The 22,772-nt window shown below is 47.4% G+C and overlaps 1 protein-coding gene across 4 annotated transcripts in view; it reads right to left on the bottom strand.

Moving 5' to 3' along the window:
- Nucleotides 1-22,563, bottom strand: part of CLIP2 (CAP-Gly domain containing linker protein 2) — a 79,797-nt gene extending 57,234 nt beyond the window's left edge. For 2 of the 4 annotated variants that reach the window (XM_072026252.1, XM_072026254.1), the window contains exons 1-2: nt 22,427-22,563; nt 6,231-6,451 (exon numbers count right to left, since the gene is read on the bottom strand). In XM_072026252.1, coding sequence (XP_071882353.1) covers nt 6,231-6,342 — 112 coding nt within the window. In that variant the 5' untranslated portion in view covers nt 6,343-6,451; nt 22,427-22,563. Of the gene's footprint in view, nt 1-6,230; nt 6,452-21,980; nt 22,141-22,426 lie in introns of those variants that run through there. The other 2 variants (XM_027445897.3, XM_072026253.1) reach the window with 1 other exon arrangement.
- Nucleotides 22,564-22,772: the final 209 nt, after the last annotated feature.

The raw sequence follows: 22,772 nt of genomic DNA, 5'->3' as shown, positions 1-22,772 counted from the left end.
AGAGCGAGCTCTACAACTGCATCCAGCAACTTCATCAGCAAACCCATCCCAGCTCCTGCCCAAACGAAGCAAAGCTCATCTCAGCACAGCAGCAACCACAGCAGGACGTAACCAGCCCCGGCCGATTTGGAAAGAGAAGCCACGAGCTGTGGCTCACGGGCACGTGGCTGAGCCAACACCATGAGCCGTGACTGCCCCGATAACCAGCACAGCTCAGGCTTCCAGACCCCTCACTGCACATTATTTAGTGTAACTGGCACGCTGAGCCAGTCGTCGAGTGCTCTTTAACAGTGCTGCAGCCTGCTTTGCTTTTGTTTTTAGTGAACAGCATCATACAGCGTTTACAAAGAGGATGCTAAACCAACAAATCCTAACAGTGCTGAGCATTTGTTTCTCATCAGAAGTAACGGTAATTCTGTCGAGTTTAACCATCACAATACAGTTTGTAAGCAATAATATTGAAAAACAGTTTTGTTACCCACAGACATGCCCAAATACAATCTTTGGGTCATAGATATTTGCATCTGCCCATTTGCAAAGATGGGATTAATCTGCAAAATTCAGAATCTAGGCTGGGTTCAGACTGGATGCATTGAAATGTTGCAGAAAATGAAACAGGTTTGGGTTTTTCTGCCTCTAGCAGAGAAGTCCCAGTGCTGCCCAGCTCTGGCTGCGTATATTTTTTCCCCACCCCCTACCTTTTTGACAACATTCTTTAACCAAGAAAGAGATTAAAGAACATTAAAAAGCATTGCAAGCTGAACGCCAGAACCAGCTGATGGGTTAATGCAGCACAAAGAGGGAAGACTTTCTTCTCTAAGTTACTCCAGCGCTGCTCTGAGCAGAGAAAAATGTGCTGAAATGTGAACGCTTCCCTTCCCAGCAGCTTCACCTGCTCCACCAGCTGGGAGGGCTGAGGGGACCCATTCATCACAGCTCCTTCTCTCTCTCCACCTCACATCTCCAGGCAAAAGCAGACTTTTCCAGGAGGGGGGGGGGAAGATATGTGAGCTTTTTAAGAAACGAGAAATCCAAACGCTATATTGAGCCCTTCACAGTGACCCCCAAAGGTGTGAAGATTTGCACAGAAACTCCTCGTGCACACAGGGCTGAGGGTAGTAACTCCGTTTGGCTGAAGCATGGGAAAAAAGCCAATGCATTTGTGGGAAACCTTCTCCTGAGGCAGCTAGAGATGAATTTTCAGTCTGGTTTTAAGGAAAATAGTCACCACAAAGCAGCAGAACTTATTTTTTCCATTGTTCCAGCCTTACAGAAGAGAAAGGGAGGGGGACAGTCAGCACGGCCACCGCTCCTTCAACCCAATGTTTTCCAGCAATCCATGCCAGGTGCTTCTCTCCCACTGACTTCCAGTGGAAATGCCCATTCAGCTCTACCTTGCACCAAAATAAACAAATAAGAAATGCTCACACCTACAGCCAGCCAGCACACCCAACACAAAATAGCACCACAAAAAGCCCTCAGACCTCGTGGGAGCTCGAGAGTGCCAGGTCAGGTAGGAGACAATTTCCACACTGAGAAAGCTCTAAGAGACAAGCCGTGAGCTGATAAGAAACTGGGGATCCTGAATAATAGTTTCCAGGACAAAACTCAAATACACTGAGCCAATTTTTCCTCATGTGCTATGACTATACATATATATATTTATTTTATTTTTTTTTTTTTTTTTACATCAGATGTGAGTTGCCATGGTAGGGTTTAACAAGGTACATCTCCACTGCCTGGAAAAGGAAGAGAGACAAGAGATGGAGGAGAGGCTCTTGACTTTCTACAGAATATGAACAGAGCACTAGGGGAAAGAGAAAGAAGAAATCAAAGCACCTTCGTGTATTCCCCAGTAAGAATAAAAGAAAGCACACAGCACTTCTGCAGACAAGGCTTATCAGCTTATGGAAAGGTAGGAGTAACAAAAGGTGAAGCTTTCCAGTATTCACTTGCCTCTAACAGCTTTCTGACAACTCTCAGGTACAGCTGAGGAGTGAACATCTTTTCATCTGGGAGGCAACCAAGGCATGTGGTCTTTCCGAGGCAGCCCTATGTTCCCACAGGCAGGAGATGCTGGGAGCTGGCTGCCTGTACACTGTTGCATTTCAAGTCTGCACTTTGATAGCCCTATGTTTTCCTTTGCAACTGTATTTCAAGTCTTGGAGACTTCTTTCCACAAGGTATCAAGTCAAGTGGAGCAACATTGCAGCTCCATATTTATAATCCAAAGCACACTGCATACCTACATCAAGCTGCTTTACTCAGTTGGTCTATCAAACACCTAAGAACACGGAAAAGTCCCTTTTGGCATGCATTTCTGGCAAAAAGCAGGTAAACGGAGAGCCAACACAAGTTCAGAAAAATTCAGTACCCTCTGGAGTTTGCCAGCCTCTGGCGTCAGGCAAACCCTGACAGCCCCCTTCCTTCGTGCAGCGTTTAAAGACCTGATGTACAGTCTGTGCCTTCAGGGGACCCTCCCATCCAGCAGCCACCCAGTATATCACGAGGACACGTTCATGGGTGGTGACAAAACAGGGAGGTAAAGCAGGAAGAGCCCTTGTCACTATTCTCATTAAACACAAAAGAATTATTTTCAGCCTCCCCATCTCTGCCGTTGCCCCCTCTGTGTGTTAAAAAGGCCCCAGTGCTGTGACATCAAGGAAAGCACTGGGTGCTGACTGCACTTCTCCAGATGTAGCAGCCCTCAGGCTGGCACAGTTACCTCCTCCTGAGGATGCTGGCTTATCACTGCCATGAATTAACTGCAGCGAGGCACTGAGAGACCAAAAGGCTGCCACCCGTAATGCAAAGCTACCTAAAGCTACCAGCACTCCCACTTCTCACAGAAATATCTGAAGTTGGCAGCCGTGGCTGAAAAAGACAAAGGACTCAGGCAAGTATATATCACAAACCTGCAAAGAAAACATGAAACTGTTTTATCACAGCTAAGTCTTGAACAGTTTGAGCTTCTTTTCTGTTACATTAAAGTTTAATTTCCCAGAATAGGGCATCATGCATCGATGAAACTCATCTTCCTGGAATTTGCGTTCAAATATGTTTTGAATATTTGCAGGCCAGCAAAACAACAGTGAGGATGGGGCAGAGCTCCATCGGCTCATTGTGGCCCAGACCTGATTAATCCCAGGAAGGGTAATGAAAACCAATCTTCCGGGCCATCTACCACCAGATTCTTTGGCTGCAGCTATCCTTGAAGTTTATGTCAGTGCCTGTGACGGTTAGGATTTCAGTGATGAGGACACGTGGCTCTAATAGAAAAAGGTCATTTTAACAGGAAAAAATAAATAATATTTTTCTCTTAGGGTTCCCCCCACCAAAAGCTGATTCCTGTTACTGTCTGTGCTGTGGCTGGGCCCCACAGCCAGCATAGGTGCAGCCACCCTCAAAGAGGAGCAAACAGGCAAACCAACGAGGTTTTGGGGTGTACCCTTCTCTCATCACTTTAGATTTTTGTTGGAAAGGAGAAGAGCAGGAAGCAGCAAGGGGCTGGCCAGGCCTTTGGAGAGATTTACAGGAGGAAGAGTGGTTACAGGCCAGGCACACACACAGCAGGAGCTCTTAGAAGGATACAGAAGCCAGAAGATGATGCTAGGGGTGACACCAGGGTGATGCTACAAGCCCTGTCACAGCACCCACTAGGTTAACAGCCCCACCCTGCTCTGTTCTCACCTTCCAGGTGGGAATGGCTCCGTGCAGTGACTCTCAGCAGCTCAGCAGCTCCTGCAAAGCCCCCGTGCACCATCCCAAGGCACAGGACCAACCACCACTCCAACAACACTAGCAGTGCAGGTGCCTCAAGAGCTACAGACCACCACCACACACCCCCTTCCTGAAATTTCTTTCACCATACACCCATTTTTCCAGGAATATATACATGTATATTTTTAAGAAATCTCTGGCTAAGGTCAAACAGTTTAGGTCTGGATTTTGCCTGCACTTGGCTGGCTCTGCTGAGCATCTATCATGCTGACGGAGGGGTGTAGCTGAACAAGGCACAAAGAAGCTGCAGCAAACAAGCGCTGCATTCAGCTTAACAGCTCATCACACCCCAGTGCTGCTCTCTGTGACAACTCTTACTGCAACACACGCGCTGTGTTCACTGGGATGCCTCTGTGCAAAGCCTCAGAATGGGAAGACAGGCCTGGGATCTGTTCCCTCAGCTTTTCTTGTGATAAAAGATCAATTAAGTTAACTCTGCAATGCACACGCAATTATAAATTTGGCATGAATCACAGAATTTCTAGGTTGGAAGAGACCTCAAGATCATCATGAAGTGCCTTGAGAGACTCACTAGTGGTAGCTAACTAGTCAGTTTATTTCTCAATCACAGCTAGGTTCTAAGAGGGGAAGAAAGGGAAAAATACAGGAATGGATCTGGGGGACAACTTCAGAATAAACAGATAAACCTTATCCTAAAAATTCCCATTGGCAGTTTGAGCTTCCTCCTAGCAAACAGAGGTAAGGAGCTTTTATTATCTTTGATTTGGATGCTAAATTAAGAAATAACTCTAATGTAAAAAAACACTAGGACCAAGTCCCCAGCTGAGAAAAATGGTGATGTTCCACTCCTTACAACACTGTATTACACAACAGGATCTGGAATTCAACTCATGATCTCATGTGGTGACTGGCCCCTCAATCAAGACTTTGCAGTACCTGCTAAAACAAGTTTAAAATAAACAAAAAAACACGTAGTTTGCTAAACAGAATAGGAGGTGATGTATGCCCTTATCTGTCACTGAAAGAAGAGGAAGCTCAGCTGAAGAAATCCATGAGCAAAGCAGAGCCCCTGACATGTAATAACAAAGCACAGCCAAGGTTGCTCAGCAGCGAGCAGGATCTTTGCAGGGAAGTCCTCTGCAGAGGTCGTGCCTGAAGCAGAGCTCTCAATGGAGGGTGTTTGTGGGACAAGCACATGTCCCAGCACAAAAGAAAATTAATAGAGGTGGGGTATTTTTTTTGTTGTTGTTTGAATAACTTATACTTCTGCATTACTTGAAAGACACAGCACTGTGTGGTGACCCTCACTTTTGCGATATCATTATCACAGACTAATTTGTCATAGCATACCAAAGCAAATAGTCCAGTATTATCCTATATAACAAAAGCTTTTCTGCTTCTGCCAAGTCCTATGTATTTTTGGGATTGATGCAAACAGCAAAATTACCATGGATGTGGGCAGTGGTCTGGATTATTGTGGGACAAGAGCATGATAAATCTCACACAGATGCCAGCAACTTCCTCAAAAGGAAAGTTTCCAGTGTAATATACCAAACATACAAGTACCTCCTCCTGATGTTCTACCCCTAGGACTAAAAGGAAAGACAATCCCGATTGAAATGAAAATCCTTACACACAAAACTTGCACCTTGAATGTTTTCTAAAATGTACCTAATAAAAAAACAACCCAGCAGTCAAAGAAGCCAGAAAAAGTGCTACATAAGATGTACTACAAACTCTTTTGAAGTTAGCTGTGCTGCATAATTGCAGTCTGTATAGCTTATGCATACACTGGATATAGATCAGTGGATAGTGAAGCACGTGTATGCATATCTAGGTAAATCATTATCCACACCCTGGTGCTTCAAACAATTCTGTTGAAACAAAGGCACTAATTAGAGATAATTAGCACAGAACAAGTTACCTTAATTGTCTGGTTCTCATTCATGCATTGTCACAGGCCAGAAGCTATCATTACAGGACAGTGTCTAAGAAGGTCAAGAGTGAGGTTCCTGTTTGTTTAATTATTACCAGCTCCTCGTTAATGGATGTAAAGGCACGCATACACAGTGCCCTCTCTGAATATCCTGCAGTTGTATGGAGAGCACGCCACAGCACAACATCTTGTGAGTGGCTAAAAACCACTGTCAGCTAAATCTGCCCAAACTTGGGCTGGGGGCTATGCATCTTAGGAATCTCGTGCTTCTGGACAGGTCCAATCACAGAGCAATCACACATACACAAACAAGCAAGACAGGAGGCAGTACCTGTCCGCTCTGAACACCAAAGGATCCATCCATCTCACCCACTCTACAACTTGCCCATTTTGCATATTAAGTGGGAGAGACAGGCCATTGATTTGATCCATGCTCAAAATCTTACAAAACAAGGAATTTCACATCCTATTGAACACTGGCACCACTGGGCCTTTGCCTTTAAAGCTGGTCATAACCTGGGTCAGCTCATGCCCAGCTGGATCAAGTCCTTACCTTCTTTTGAACCAGTGGTGACAGCAGCTGCAGTCGTCCCCGACGCTCGTCCCACGGGGCTGGAGTGCTTCCCTGCCCTGCCGGGGATTTTAAGTCCACTTGGCTTCAACATATTTGCTGCCTCTTGTATGTCAGACTAGTATCTCCAGGGTTTCAAATGCTGTCCTGATATCACCGTTCAGGCTTCTCGATGATGGACCTTCTCTTCCATCGTCACAGACCTGTGGGAAAAGAGAATAAAGAGATCAGAGAATGTGTGGGAGGGTATCAAACAGGCTTCCAGAGAACTGCGCAGCTCTGGTCACATCCCTGTGAGAATCAGGCAAGTAGGCTGACTTTTTTTTTAATCCAAAGGGTGATAACTTCTTTTGTCTCCCACTTTAACATTGCGTTCTTTTCCTTAACCTTGCTGTCCCACTTTAACCCTGGAGACACAGATCAAAGCAGAAACCTCACAGAACCACTACACAAGTATTTAAATTCTGCTTCAGATTCAAGTGACTAAAATTGTTGACTTGGTTTAGATTTCAGAGTCTCATCCATTAGCCAAGACCTAGTTCTGCTGCTCTGTGAAAGCAGCATAAGAGCCTCCAAAGGCACCTTACAACTCCCTGACACTAGGCCTTTGTTGCATGGTCCCCATTTTCACAGAACTTCAGGGCAGCCTTCCCAAACTGATAGGAGGAAGAGGGAAGAGGCCAGTGTTCATGACTGGGCTGTCAGCTCCTTTAAGGATAAACCTAAAACCGTGTTACAGAAAGTAAGGATTTAGAAAACAAGCATTTCCCTCTGCCATTCCCTTCCCAGTAAGCAAATGGAATAAGACCTCAAAATGCACATAGCATTAACAAGCACACAATTCCTCCAGCAAAAAGTTGGGTGATGAAAAAAAAAGGAAAAAAATAATAAAAATAAAGGAAATTACTAGGCTACTGAAAAATGGAAAAAAAAAACATTCCTAAAAAGGGTAAAGTAAAATAATCACAAAATTGAAACTGTCAGCAAAAAGGAAGCTCAGGTTCCCTGACTAAGCAGGCTGGGACATGGATAGAAGAAGGCGGCACAGAAAAGGGAGCTGGGGCAGCAGCAAAAGCAGAGGGAATTGCAAGGAGAGAGCACAGGGAGCAGCCCGAAGGCAGGGGACACCCTGGCCTGCTGCCTAGGCCAAGGAAGGAGGCAGAGCCATGCATGCAGCTTCTGAGACATTGCTGACGTAGCAAGGACTTGCAGATGCTGCGAGGGGGGTTTGCAATAGCAGGGCCGGGAAGTGATTAAGGCATGAGTAAGGACTTCAGGGCAGGCCGGGTCCGAGCGAGGGGGCTGGCAGGGCTCTAGGGAAAGCTGCAGGCAGACACAGGGGAGGAGAAACCACAAGGAGAATTCCAAAACTATTCCTGAGTGCTCACAAAACCGAGACACCAGAGTGTTTCTGCAATAACAGTCATGTAGCAGCAGCTTGAAGAGACAAGGAAGGGAAGAATCAGGAGCAGAGAGACCAGGGAGGGACCCTGTGCGAAAACCCAAGGGATCAGGCCCCAGCTCTTCCTCACGCCCCCTCCACAATGGGTGTTCAAAACCTGGGGCGGCTTCAGACACCTCCAGACCGCACCAACTTGGGAATATCCAGCTTACACAGGAGTCAGGGCCACTTGGGTGCTGAGAGGATCCAAACAGATCAGAAACAACGGCCAAGAGCAAGCAGCTTGTGTTAAGGAAGATGCCACTGAGCCAGCCAGGCCCAGGCACTGCCACAGAGCTGCACACGAGGCTGCCTGCAGTCCCCAGCTCAATTTAGTATGAAATAAGGAGATAAATATGTAACAGAACCTGGGGGTGAGAAGCTCTGATCGTTACAAAGGGTGATGTACTCTACCAAGAGATCTCGCCCACCTCCACCACCTCTGACTGAAGGTATTGCTCTTCACAATTCAGCCTCACCCCTGCTTTACACATCTCATCGCCTCATAACCTTCCAGTTATGGGGTTTGATGCCGTGTTTGGAGTAAGAAGGCTAGGGATGCCGCATGTCCCATATAAAAGTAGGGGCTAGTTGAATCCACAGCCAGGGATATAAATGGGGGGGGAGGATAGAACAGCTGTAGGGAAGAAATTTAATCAGGGAAGTGAAACAGGAATAAAAAAAAATCTTACAGTTTTTGCAGCCTTTTAGATGAAGAGCCTTAATACATTAGTTTTGCAGTGCACAAACTTTAGGAAGACAGTGAATTTAGCTGTTCCTCTATTCCACTCCTTTTCTATGAAGAGATGGGAACTTGATTCAGTTCATTCTCCCTCCATCCGTCATCATCCCTGACGTCCCTGATTATCCCAGCTGGCCACACAAGTCACCGGATATTGTTCTGCTCCTTCTCAGGATGACTGGATTTTATTTTTATGCAAGGGGGAGAGAAATAAGAGGAAGTGCATTCCCACGGCATGAAAAATTCTGCCAGAAACGTTTAAGCAAACACATTTGCTTTCAACAGACTGATGCTGAAAAACAAATGAACTCCGCAGGCTGCTAATTACACTACCCTCCGAGCAGAGAGCTTCTATTATTCCACCATACAGTCACCACGATAGGGCACGTCTGGACTCACTAAGGGCTCCGTGCCACACACCAAATTCAAGGAGCATCTGAAGCACCAGCCTGCATCGCACCCAAGTACCCTGGGCCTGGTTATGCTCAATGCCTGTCGATTCGGACAGAGTGTTGGTTCGTAGGAGTCTGATGTGGGTTAAATGTGGTTAAATCAAACGTCTAAAAGTTGCCTTCCAATCTGCAGTAGCTGTAGCCAGGAAACAGGGTATGTAGGTTATGAGGTACACCTGCATGCTCACACTATCACACAGAGAAATGAGGATGGACATTTTCCAGTCTACACACACTGCTATGCACAGATATTCCCTCTCCGGCCCTAGTTCTCTCTACACACACTTCTACACATGAATATATGAGCAGATTTTCAGGAAGCCATGAAATCCGGGCATGGGGCTCTTCCAAATTACACTGTTAGCTCATCTTCACCAGCCAGGGCAGCACTGCCCCCAGCCAGCCAAGTCCCACATTAACTCCCAAGCACACAGTGCAGCTTTCGGGCTGCAGAAATATCCTAGGCCTGGGACGTAGGCCAGTACCTCCACAGGGCACTGTCCTGCTCCATTAGAGACTACAACTTGCTCTGAGCTCCTGGATTACATCCACAGCATCCCACCAGGCTCTGTTAACGGTATCCTGAAAGATCTGCCTCCAGCAGCAGATGCTGAGCACACACAAATGCACTGCCGCATGTGACATAAGAAAAGATGGCTTTGTTGCTTCCCTATTCCTTACATTACCAACAGAAGCCGCAAGTTTACTATTCCAATATAACTTCATGGAAATGGGACTTTCTCCTGACACAAGGTTAAAAAAAGCCAACTGTTCCTGTGGAGACTCCAGGGCCAGCTTACGCTGTTTTTCTTCATCTTCTTCAAAGATGAGGCGGACTACAAAGATCTTCTAGATCTGTGCTAGATTCTTCCTGCAATCTTTTCATACCAGGATGAATGGCTCTGTCTGTTCCCACAACCAAGAAAAACATCCCAGGAATGCACAATATGAAAGCCTGCTTCAAATGACCAAAACATTCTGTTCCCCATCCTTCCATCAGAAAAGGGGACAGCCAAATCTGAGTCACCTAGGCTCAGATTCAAACTGGAGAACAGCTCTCAGCTAAGTACAGGAAGGCCTCAAGAAAATACCTTTCACCAGAAGTAATATGTCTGGATACACAAAGTCTCCACAAAACTGGCCAGCATCAGGACAGCACACAAAAACAGAAAAGCAATTGGAGGTTTTTAGACATCAGCTACTCCTCAAATAGGGTAGAGGAATAACAAAACCGGGGTTAGAAGCAAAAGCCTTTGTCAGTTTTGGCAATAGTTTGTCCATAATTTCTCTCCTTTATCTATCCCTCCCTACCTTCAATACCATGCCACATGCAATACCACCCAATTCAAGAAGGGAAACCAACAAAGCATGCCCCAGATTCAATGCACTCCCTAAAAGGAAACCCTCATGGGTAAATGACAGCCTAAGGATCTGTTCACCTCACCATATTGAATGAAACAACTGCAAAACACAGGAACAAGTTTACAGACACCCGTCTGAGTTGGCCTGAATCCCATCCTGTGCCTGGTGCTTCCTCCTGGATGGATCCAGAAGTGTTTGCCCAACACAAAACCCTAGGCAAGGCACTGGGGCTCCGCTCTGAAAGCAGGCCCACGTGGAGCTCAGACTGACTGTAGGTGAGCACTGCTCAAACAGATGAGCGTTTACAACATTTTGTAGAGAAATATGGAGTTGTTTTTTAATTAAATATTTGGCCAAAAGCCTAAGTGCCAAAATTTAGGTTTCTAATTTTTTAAATTTGTAAGATTTCATTTATTGCATGTGAATTTAAGTTTGCAGTCAGTCACACAGACACCTTGTCAGGACCAGGACCCATAAAAAAGATGAAGTACCTAGTAAGCAGACTGAAGGAAAGCAAGGTTGTCACACCGCATGGAGGGTTAATGACAAGCAAAGACACCGCAGAGCAGCAGTAAAACACTTTTGCTTAAAAACAATCTTGACTCATGCTCAATCCTGAATCAGTGTCTTAAAAGACAGCTATTTGGACAGAAAAAGGCTTGCACAATAACGTCTTCCTGTTTTTACCTACTCCCATCTAAGATAATATTTTGTGATGCAATTGTTTGTGCCCTCGTTTAAAACACTAAGCCAGCTTTCCTCACATGCATGCTGAGGATGAGGAACACCAGGGTTTTCACACGCAGCCCTGCGGGAGTATGCCTGCAAGTAGAGAGAACACAAGAAGAGTTTCAGCCATTTCCAGGGCTACTATAAAATGATGTGGTGGTGTGGCTGAATTTGCAGAGACCCTTACATTAATAAGGGAGACAAAGATGGGGAAGTCCAGGAATTCTGTCCGCAGCTGCTCTGACAACGTAATAACAGCGACTCCATATGGAGAAATGGAAACTGTATTTTATGATTACAAGGTAAATCCCCATCCTCTACAGGAAGGAAAAACAATCCCACATGCTGCCACACAATGTGTAGCAGAGTCCAACAGCACTCTGGTTTGGACGCATCCTTTACACGTATATTCAGGAGAGTTAAACAAAGGGACCTAGTTTTCTGCCCAGGTCCTGGCTTAGTATTTCAAAAAAAGAGTACAAAGCCTTCAACACATTTCTGGGTTTGATCACAGCACTACTGGTTGTAGAAACCTTCAGAATCAGCCACTGTGAATATGGAAAACAGTATCCGGAGCCCAACATATCCCTGAAAACCAACTGCTGCAGACAGATTGGGTCTGCTGATAACTGCAGGAGCTCTTCATGCACTCCAACAATAAGCACACAAGATAAAGGCAAAAAGCTTTCTGTGTCAGTTTGCATTCATTTATTAGACCTTATAAAATAAAGCTCTGCTGGCCTAAAGGCACTGGTACCTTATATTAAGTTATATAAAGTTATTCCGTTTCTTGTTTCTGAGCATTTTGGTTGCATCTATTTCATGTCTTCATGCTTTTCTGCACATCATTCCCCTGAGAAGAGTGAGTTTCTCATGTAACAAAGCTCAAGCTCCTAGAGTGGTTACTTGAGGACACATTACTACCCAACTGACTGTATGCCACAGGCAAGTGCGGGCTAAGATTTGGTGCCCTAGGCTCCCGACCCTGACAGCACTGGCCAGGCTGCAGAGACAGGCTGGGGATTTAAGAAGAGAAATTTGCCTTGAAAGCAAAATCCAAAGGCCAGACTTAAACCATTCACTCTTTGCAAAAAGGACAGGAAATGAATCCAGTCAACATAGAGATGATGATCTGATAAAGGCAAAGCGCAGCTTTGCTAGTAGGGAAAAAGCTTATGCTGAGAAGAAAGGGCAATTTTTATCTTTTAATTCCTTAAGATGCTCCATCTGATCCAAGGTAATCATCCCATCCCTTCTCACTTCCCTGATTAGTTACTCTTCTGACAAGCAATCAGCAAACTATTTCTGAAGCACATGTCAGATTAGGATTAAATCCTTTCATTTAATTGAAGCATAGAGGAAATAAGAGACCTCATTCTTAATTAAGGTCGGACTCCTCTCCCAAGAAAACATTTCCTTCTCCCTTAGAGGTAACAATCAGAGCACTTCAGGAACAAAATCAGTGCACTGCCATCAGTTACATATCGGGGAAAAAAACAAGGGATCCCAGTACCCTCTGCCAGCCATCAGTTTTTCTACTTACAGTTTAAGAACTCACATAGGTTCCTCATCCAGAAAGCTCTGCTGTCACTATGCAGTTTCCCATACATCTCCCAAAGATTAACCTCTAAAAAAGCCTGTGCTGAGTTTTCTTCCTCACTCAGATTTTATAATAATTTGCACAGAACGCAAAGGGAAAGCCTAGAGGCCTTTTATTTAAAGCCCTAAAACCAGTTCTAACCATTAGGAGAGACTCACCCAATGATTTCAGCATAAAACAAAGGCTATTAAAGGAAGAACGTACAGAAGCACCCCCTGCATTCTATAACTAAAAACCACAACGTAAAACCTGAGGCAAAGTGGGAGAAAACAAAGGACATTGAAGGAAGGCATCCTAAACAAAGTGGGGAGTAATTATGGGCTTGCTGATGAGCTCACACTCCCCACGCTGGCAAAACGCCTACTGAAGAGCGATACTGTAGATAGCAACAATTCTGAACTAATTGCAGAGCAAAACTATCCCTGATTTATGGGAAAAAATCCCAGGGAAGGGCTTGGAACTAAATGGGTTTCTGCTCCCTGGCATTAAGCCCTGGAGGCAGGGGACAGTGTCCCTGCAGAAATCAACAGGGGCATGACACCAAAACTGCATGGCTCCCATGGGAAGGGAACAGAAGAGACATGGAGATTTCAAAACTGTCACCCTCCAAGGACAGGCTTGGTAACAGACCCATTCAGATTTGATCCAGGAGCTACTCTACTCAGTGGAAAGGTTCCCATGCGATTCAAGGGGCTTCATCAAAATCCAAGATCTCTATGGCACACAGGCAGTGTTTGTTATCTGACATAAGCAGTGTCTGGGAGAAAAAAAAAGACAAAACCAGAAGAGCAGACAGTGCAAGGAAGGCAATGACACATGATAAACATATTCCATTATAATGGCTTGGCATTTTACTACCAGAGAAACCATTTCTGCAATTAAATACGAGCCCTACTGTAACTCAGCCCTGCCACGCACCCTTCGCGAAGCTGCAGAAGGAGCTGAACTTTTGGAATTTCCTGGCTGTTGAGTCCTTGATTTAATGCAGCATTAAAGTTCACCCTGGCACTTCATCTATTATTCACAGGAACTTGGCTTTACACACAGAGTTTGATTTGTGCACTTCGGTAATCTAACCTCTGCCCAGGACTTTGATTATGAAACAAAACCAGGACCAGGTCTCTCCCTCCCTGATTTCTCCCCCTTTTTTACGACCTGCACCTGCAAGCAAGGGTTTGTTTTTATTTTTTTTTTTATTTTTTATTTTTTTTTGCAGGCCAGCCCTGGTTTGTACAGTGCAACTGAAAGGCTGGTGCAACAAAGAGCTGAAAATAGAAAGCAGTCTTGCTAGTTCCTTCTTTCCCTGCGCACACTGAAGTTCTTTGAAACTGAAATTTTGTTTTCCTTTTCATCGTGGTGTTATGACAGCCTGTCTGATGGCAGCATCGCTGCACCAGTTTTGACCAAATTATCGGCAAGTTTAAAGAAAACAGAGAAAATAGGAGCAGAGCACAACGTTTCTGGTGTGACAGACAGCATTCCCCTTGGGACATGCTGTGCTTACCACCAAATACTCTGCTGTGCTCCACTGATGCTGCCCAAGATGTTCATATTCCCCCACAAACACACCTCAAGTGCATGGTGTTAATGCAGTGACAGATTTAATACCCTTTGGCATGCAGAGGAGACCTGGTTGTTGTAGCAAGAACAAGAGCAAAGCCCTGCCCCAGGGCACTGCTACCGTAGGTGCAACATTTATTATGGAAGCCCTCCCAGAAGAGCCCCAAAAAGCAAAAATTGGCCCTGTCACTACACAGGGTGGGGAAACTTCAGGCAGGGATGAAGGCTGGAAAGAGCCCATCCTGCACCTGATGCAAACCCTTTCTTTTAGTTATAAAGCTACCTTACAAGGCCTTCATTCCTGCAGTTCTGTGGTGTTAGTTTTAGCCTCTGCTGGCTGGATTTTGGTAGGCCAGATTTATTCAAGCCTACTTGCTGCCCAAATACCTACTCTGCCCTTTGTGCAACACCGACTCTTCCAATGCATCCAATGGCTTTGAGCTTTCTTGGCCCTCACCATGCCATTTTGAAGGAGCAAAGCTCTCTTTCGAGAAGTCCTGAGATGACACTCACCATTTCCTCATTCATCTCAGCAGACCTTCTCTAGACCCGGATCACTTGAAGTCAGTCTGTTATAAACATTGTCTGGGATGCGGGCTGCATTTTGCGTGCCAATGTCTCACCAGGCCTCAGACAGTTTGTGCCACACACCAAAAGCTAACAATCTCCTTCCTTCAAACAAAGCTACCGTTCCCAAAAGCAGAAGGAACAACTAACCCATCCTCACACTGTGACCCTTGACAGTAAGCTGGTACAGCAGGAGGTGTGGTAGAAAGGAAATACAAAGCATTGCCTGATGGACAGCATGCAGCACTGACAGCCAGGGCTCCCCTTCTCTTCTGCCAGAGGGGTTAGCAGGCTCCTTAAATTACAAAAGGGTGACAACAACAGTACCAACCTCGCAACCAGAAGAGCTACACCACTGATATGTATCGAGGGATCTGAAGTCACCAAAGATGCTACAGAGGAGCCAAACTCTTCTTTCTCTCTGGAGCACCAAGGCTCTGTGTAAGCCCCATCCCTTCCACCTGCACTTGAGCATCCTGCTCACCATCGAGCATCCCCACTTTCCATCACTGTGTAGTTCCCTGCAGCACCCTCCTTCTCCTCCCTGCTTATTCACCAGCCCACACGCAGTCTCCTACTGAAGGAGGTGACCCCTGGCCACATGTACTAATTGTTGTTTTCACCTGAGCATCTACAAATACTGCAGCTTCCCCGTGCCACAGTTGACACCAGAACAGCTACACAATTCCCCCCAAAACCAGTGGTGGAGACAGGGAGGCCAGGAACCTATAAAGTTTGCATTACTCAGAGTTTCCTCCTTTACCACCCAGAAACCCAGCAGAAAGGCACTGAGAAGAGCTAGGAGTTTAGACAGCTCACAAACTTCTTAACACAAGTGGAAACACATCTCTTATTCAAATTGCATCCCTATTAATGACCTCAAATCATAATCACTTTGGCAAGTTGGATCAAGTAGCATCCTTATCAGTCATGTTACACTATCATCTTCTGCCTTGTGGTTCCTTTCTCCTGCACCTTGCGATTTGCCTTGTAGAGGCAGCCACTTACTTTGGATCATACCACATGGAGAGAAGGCGATCCTACAGCTCAATGCCTTCGGGCACCGAGCCACACACACGAGCCACAGTAGCACCATAGGATGTACACCAGTGTGTGAGGGATGGATGCCAGCAGCCAAAAGGAACGGGGCTGGCTAGATGGATCAGTGCTAAAATGGGATCTAACCTGTCTCGAGATGAAATACAGGGGGCACCCAGGCTGGATGCAGTGAGGCAGGACAGACGGAGCAGCTCCTGGGTCCTGCAGCACCGCACGCTCTGCTTGGAGCTCCACAGAGCCACCACGCACCTCCAGCTGCTCCTCCACTGCTTACAGAAATGGGTTGTTTACATACCGCAAGGGTCGTTCATCTCCCCTCTAATGCAAGCAAGACCACAAGCATGATTTTCCAAGGAGGCCAAGATATAATCTTATCTAGCCAAGCAAGCACAGAGCGGTTGCAGGCAACAGCCTGAGTACGCTGTAATGCAGAGCGCTGTCACCATGTCTCTAACGCAGACTGATCTGGTCTTAAACAAAAAGGAAGATCAAGAACTGAGCTGTCACCTCTTCTAGCAAGGCAATAGAGAAGTTTCTGCCACCCTAAGGCAGGAACTATCCTAGCATTGCACAAACCTGAACCATATCATCTCCCAAAAGCACCCATCTGACTGACATTGCCACGTTAGCGTGCTGGAAGTGCTCCCATACCTTCCTACTGCCGAGCCAACGTGTTTGGGGGTGGATTCAGAGATAAGGGGGGCCAAGGGAAGAAACATGATTGAAAATGCTTCAGATGCATCAAGATTAAGCTCACAAGAGGCATTGCCAGTATCCTTTACTGGAACGCATACACATTTAAATATAGATTTTTTTCCTATGCAACAGATTTAGCAAGTTCAAAAAGCTCCTTCATACATCCCAGTAAAAGCCTACATAAATAGACATGTAAAAGATGAACTGGATAAGGCAAAACATCACCTTCCCGTCTCAGCAGCGCACTCCACACAAGCCTGCCCCTTTAGCAGACATCCGAGTAGCCTCTCTGCAAGGGGCCAGGAGCAGTCACACAGGAGCTCTAATTCCAGCAACCTGGTGGCCTTTGCTCCTTCAGGCTGTTACACACGCACCAGGCTGCAAACACAAGAAACAGAGCGTGCTTCCCATATCTTCTCCCAAGTACAGACCTACTTTCTTCTTCCTGATTTAGATGCTCATAACACCAAACGTTATATTCCTCCAGAGAGCGAATAAACGGCCACATTGCGGTGGTTTAATCTCGGGGATTCAGAGATCTCTTCCTCCATGGTCTTAGTCAAGGTGTTTCTCATAATGCTTCAAGGGGAATGCACAGGCAGTGCAGCCTACAAGGCACTACGATTCCATCTCATATCGGGCACCTGGACTCTGGGAAGTACTGACAGCATGGGACTAAACAGGCTCACTTGAGCAGAAGACATGTTGAAGCACAAAAAGGCAGAAACATGCTATTGTTCCAGGCTGGGAAATACTTGTGCCCAATTGTAAAACATTATATCTCCATTAGGAATGGTGGTGGATTGATCACCAGCTAGAACATCCCAAGTTTCCCAGCTGGGAAGCACACATCCAGAGAAATAAAAGTACTTCCTCAAGGCTGCAGATTGACCTACTCCAGTTTGCGTGTCAAGGACCTCGGTGTTATAAAACAAATAGTTATAAGCTAAATATAGCAAAGGACCAGGCTTTAATCACCAGCACAGGCTTCATGCAGGGGGCTGACAAGAGCCAGTGAGGCAGTATTGCACACGGGCAAATACAAGGCTAAAAAACCCACAAAATGCATCTCATGATGCAGCTGCCTCCCCGTATCTTCCAAGAGAGGCCTCCTCTCCTAGGGAGGTTTGTCTCAGCAGCCAGGGGATGTGCCTGCAGGTCGCGAAGGGGAGGGTTTGCAAGGGATGGGAAAGCACAGTTTGTTTCAACAGGCAGCTGCCGGGGATTGCTGAAGAGTTTCCAGCACTAATTGGCGGACACAGAAGTTTTCAGAGCATGATGCAACAAACAAAGGGGAGATGAGCGCGTCAAAGGGAGAAGAAGAACAGATCAGCCAGAGAAAGCCTCTGTCGGTGATTATGGCAGAAGCATGTGCACTGGCTTGGAAGCCTTCTCCCAGACACGTTGCGAAAGAAGTTGTGCTGGTTGCATTGACTAAACAGCTTGGTAACAGGTCCTTTGTACAAACAGGGCAGTGACAATGACAGCAACCTAAAAGGGAAAGATGCACACGCCACAGCTCCAGCTACATTACTTCGGGCTGTGCTGGACTGTCCTCAGAGGCTGCAAAACCTCCCTCAATGCCCACAACAAAGAAATACATATAAATACACACACACCTTCAAACCCCCATCCTGAATGCCAGCAATGAAGACCCAGAACAGACAGATGGATGATTACCTCTCAATGTTTCTGCCACCCCAAAGTTTTGTGAATTCCTTTCCTAGTATCCCTACACAAGTTGTTCGCTAAAAGAAAACAGCATTCCTTTTGACCAAGAGCTCTGGCACCAGCAATACAATTATTTATTTTTTGTCTTATCTTTAAAGGAACTGAGTGGGGAAGCAGAGCTGAAAAGCACCTAAATTCCAAGGTCCAAAATATCCAACATCCACAGAGCTTTTCATTCACACACTTCAAAGGAGGTGAGAACTACACCACCTATTTTGCACCTGGGACAAATTGATACAGAGACAGAAAAGATTTTCCCCAAGATCACTCAAAAAAACTGCAGCAGCAGAGATGAACGCAGCTCTATTGGACACTGTTCTCTCTTAGCATCCAGCACATCAAAAGACTTGGGAACTCATTCTGAAGTGTTAGTTTATAGACACAGAGTATAAATACATTTTAAAAATAATCAGTTGACTTTCCCAGGCACAGGCAGGGTCATCGAGAGAGCCAGCATCAGAGTTCAGAACATTAACTCTGCAAACAAAACAAGCAAACTGCAAGCTCCCTTTGTGCTTCAGCACAGATAGGGATGGGGAGAAGGGGACGTACTGCTGGCTCAGCCCCCAGAAAAACATTTCCCTAGCCTCTACCACATCTCCCTACAACCACTTAGGCAGGTGAGGCTTAGCATAATAAAAATACATCACTGACTGGAAAGTAGCAAGCAATTTCAGCTCTCATCCAAGTCAACATTGTATTTCATTGCATCACTCTGAAGTAAAATAAAAATTGGAACTGCGATAACAAAACACGACAATGCTTCGTTTTATTTCTTCACACATCTTTCTTTGCTTATGCTCTTGCTGAAACAGCCACAGCTTATTTTATAGACACTCATTTAGAAAGACAAAAAGAGTGCCACAGCATGGGAACGGGCTCCAGAAAGCCCGATGCAGAAATACTGCCTTTTTTCCTTTTTAAATGAGGTTTCTTTGTTTTTTTCAGGAATAGCAGTAAGTATTACTTTGAGGTGCCAGACTCAGAGTCACATGCAATGAAGTCATTTTTCCCACTGGTAGCTACAGCAAGAGCAGTAATAAGAGCAAGAAATTAAAGCCGAAAACGAAGGAAGCAAATTTGATTTGCCCCATTTATCACCACAGTTAAAGTACAACACAGAAACATGGCATGTGGGGTACCCTCAGCTGAGCACAAGGAAATGCTTTGAGAGCATGGTGCTACGGCAGAGAGAGCCTTTGTGCAGCAATGCACTGACTGGCTGCTGCGTTTGTCAGCACCAGCCACAGGGATGAGAGCTTTGAGGTGGGACAGAGAAGGCAGAGCATGGAGAAGGCAGCATTAGAGAAGGACTCAGGAACATCACGTCCAATTCCTTTCTCCTACCCAGGCTTCTCAAGTGACCTCTGACAGTCCTTCTCCTTCATTCAGGGACTGACCTCATTGGGCTGGTTTAGGAAACTGACCAGTACTACAAAGCCCCAGTCTTTCTGGGGTCCCCCATTCCCAGTAACATCAGCCAAGGCACTCTCCTAACCAACCAAGACCCAAAACTCTGTTATGGATATCAGGAGAGCAGTGATAACAGAAAAAGAGAGACATTGCTGGCCATCTAACTCAGCAATAAAGCGCTAGAAAAGCACTAGAAAACATTTTCTTGGCCCTTCTCAGCAACTTCCCTGATTGTTCTTGTGCTCAGAGCCCTTGGGAGATGGAGGGGAGAACAGGTCACAAGACACTTATAAATCATATTTATGAAAAAAATAGCTATCACTGTAGCCTCTCTCTGAGCTAAGTCCATACCGGTTTCTACCAGCGGTTAGCAACAAGTCGTGCTCGGGTCCAGCTACCCGTACCTGGGCTTTCCCAGAGCTTTAGAAGCCAGCACATAAACCTCACCACGCGTTGTGCACGCTCCGCAAAGCGGCACCGACAGCATGCAGCCGGGGGATGGAGTCTGCCTTATATATTGGCTTTGTCATAATCCTGATGAGGACAAAAAAAGAGAGATTTATTCATTTCCGCCTGAGTTTCAAGTACAGAGGAGGCGTCTTCATAATTAAAAACAGCAACCTCAAGGAGGAGGTGGAATCCATGCCCTTACCCATTTTATCCAGCCAGTAATAGAAGGGAAGAAGAACTGGGGTGCACACCCTTACACAGCCGCATCCCTCAGCACTGGAAAATCCCCCTCTGGGTTCTTCATTATTTCTTCTGCCAATGAAGAAGAGGAAAGAAGAAGAAGAAGAAACACACCAGGAACCGCTACTTGCTGGCATAAATTACGGCAGCCTCCAAGGCCAGAGGCAGTGGGAAGTCAGAGAAGCACATCCCAACCCTCGGCTCAGCAGATAATCCAGTCCATACGTACCCCAAGAGCATCCCTTAAAACACAGTTTTTCCCCATAACTGAAGGCAAGCCCCCACACAAGCGTTCCTGAGATGATAAACTGGATCCAGCACCGCTTCTCCCTGACACGCCTGTAGTGGCCGGTGCTAACATTTTAACTCGTGGCTTGTCTCAGAGCCATGCTTTGAAGCCCTGTGCTCTCAGTGATTTCTGGCATGCAGTGTCACCTCTTCACGAGCACAGCGGCTTGGTGCAGACCCCCTCCTCCTCACTCCTGGCAAGCTCTAACAGCAGGCAGGTAATTCCTTGGAGTGACCCAAGTTCAAGAACAAGCCAGGCAGCTGTGTTGTGCACCACAACCTCAGCAGCGACCAGGGGACTGATGGGGCTGCTGATTACAGGGCTCTCTGTCAGAGCACTAAACACAGGAACGCTGCTGGAAGGACTACGGCCAACAAACCCAGACAGGCACCCCGAACATATTTCTGCCCACGCACTGACCGATCCTTCTCAAAATGCAAGTCACCCGAGGAAACCCTCCTAACCAACACACGGCTGGGCTGGTGAAACTCAGCATCCACCCCATCAGGACGGGTTTCTGAGCCGGGGCTGGCAGGCCTGTGGGGCTGACACCGAGCAGATCAGCACCGACACGGTGCTTTGTCTGCAGCACTTCCCAGCACAGCCGCAGCTGCCTGGCTGCTCCGAGGTACCAGCACCAGCCCCTGCTCCATCCACGGGTGCTTCCCCAGGCAGGGCGCTCACTGCTCCCTACCAGGAGACGCAAGGAGCTCAGGACCTGCCCGCTTCATTCATTGAGGAGGATGCCAGCAGCCACCCAGCTGGGCCTTGCCTGCTGAAGGGCACATCTCCGCTACCAGCAGGAACAAAAAAACCTCACCGCGTCCGTTCCTTCAGCGCTCGGATCCTGTCGGTACCTGGGCTGCTCAGAACAAAAAGGCAGCGAGAGGACGGAGCCCAGCAAGCAGCCAGGCTGCCCGGAGACAAAAGAAAATTCCCATTTCCAGACCCCAATTTGCTCAGCGTTGATTGCTGATGACCCCCCCCCTTACCTCCACCTCCCTAATTGCTGATGACCCCCCCAGCACCAGGCCCTGTGGGTCCGGCTGCTCCCAGCCCCACGACCCAAACCCCACAGACCCCCGGGACCCCTCCCACCCCCTTACAGCGCTGCCACCCAGTGCTGCACCCCCTTGGGTGCCCCCACCCATGAGGTAACCCCGCACCCCCCCACCCCATGGGTGCCCCCCTCGGGGGTGGGGGGGCTGCAGAGCCAGGATAGGGGAGCCCTCCCCCCAAAAAACCCACCCCATTGGCAGGGCAGCGCCTTCCCCACCCCACCCTGAGGACGAGGAGCCGCCACCCACCCTGGGCTCCCTCCGTCCATCCCCGCCTTTGTTGCGGGAGCCGCGGCCGCCCCCTCCCCACCGAGCCCCCCCCCCCCCCCGGTGCCCCCCTTACCCCTCCGCCGAGCCCCTCCCGGGCGGGGCCGAACCGAGCCGAGCCGAGCCGAGCCGAAGCGATCCCCGTGCGGAGGGGCCCGGCAAGGCCCCGAGCCGCGCCCCCCCCTCCCCTCCCCTCCCCACCCCGCCGAAATCTTTGTGGTTGCCGGGCCGCGGAGGCGGCGGAAACGGAGCGGGAGGGCGGGAGGGGAGGCTCCTCCTGGAGGCCGCCCTTGCGGGGAAGCGGGCGGAGGGCTCGCTCGGCTCTCTCCGGCTGGGAAACCCTCCCTTCCGAGCCGAAAAAATGAGCGATAATAATAAAAAATAAATAAATAAAAAATAAAATGGAAAAAATAGAAAAATAATAAATTTAAAGAAAAAAGGAAAATAAGAGCTTTTCTGCCTGCAGCCCTTCCCTAAAGAAATGGGAGGGGAAAGGACAAGAATAATAGCGGCCGAGCCTACCTCTGGCTCAGCAGGGATGCGGTCTCCTCTCTCCCTCCCTCCTTCCCTCGTGGCCGCGGGGCTGGGCTCCGGGAGGGAGGGGCGCTGAGCGCACCCCAATTTACATCCTAGCAAATGGGATTAGCAGGAAGGGCTGGAGGTGCTTCCTGGGGGGAAATAAATAAAAATGGGAGAGCCCTGATTTTCACGCTGCAAAGTGAAAGCACCTGCAGCCTGTGGAAACTCATTCATTCAATGGCAGGAAGAGGGGGGGCTGAGCTAATGAGCATCACTCGTCCTTCACCGCCTCCTGCTCACTCCCAGAGCCAAAGCAGGGCTGACATCAGGTGGAAACACCCTGCGCTGG

The sequence above is a fragment of the Anas platyrhynchos genome, chromosome 20 (genome assembly GCF_047663525.1).
Source record: "Anas platyrhynchos isolate ZD024472 breed Pekin duck chromosome 20, IASCAAS_PekinDuck_T2T, whole genome shotgun sequence".
Classification (NCBI taxonomy): domain Eukaryota; kingdom Metazoa; phylum Chordata; class Aves; order Anseriformes; family Anatidae; genus Anas; species Anas platyrhynchos.
This window is presented reverse-complemented; position numbering and strand designations above follow the sequence as displayed.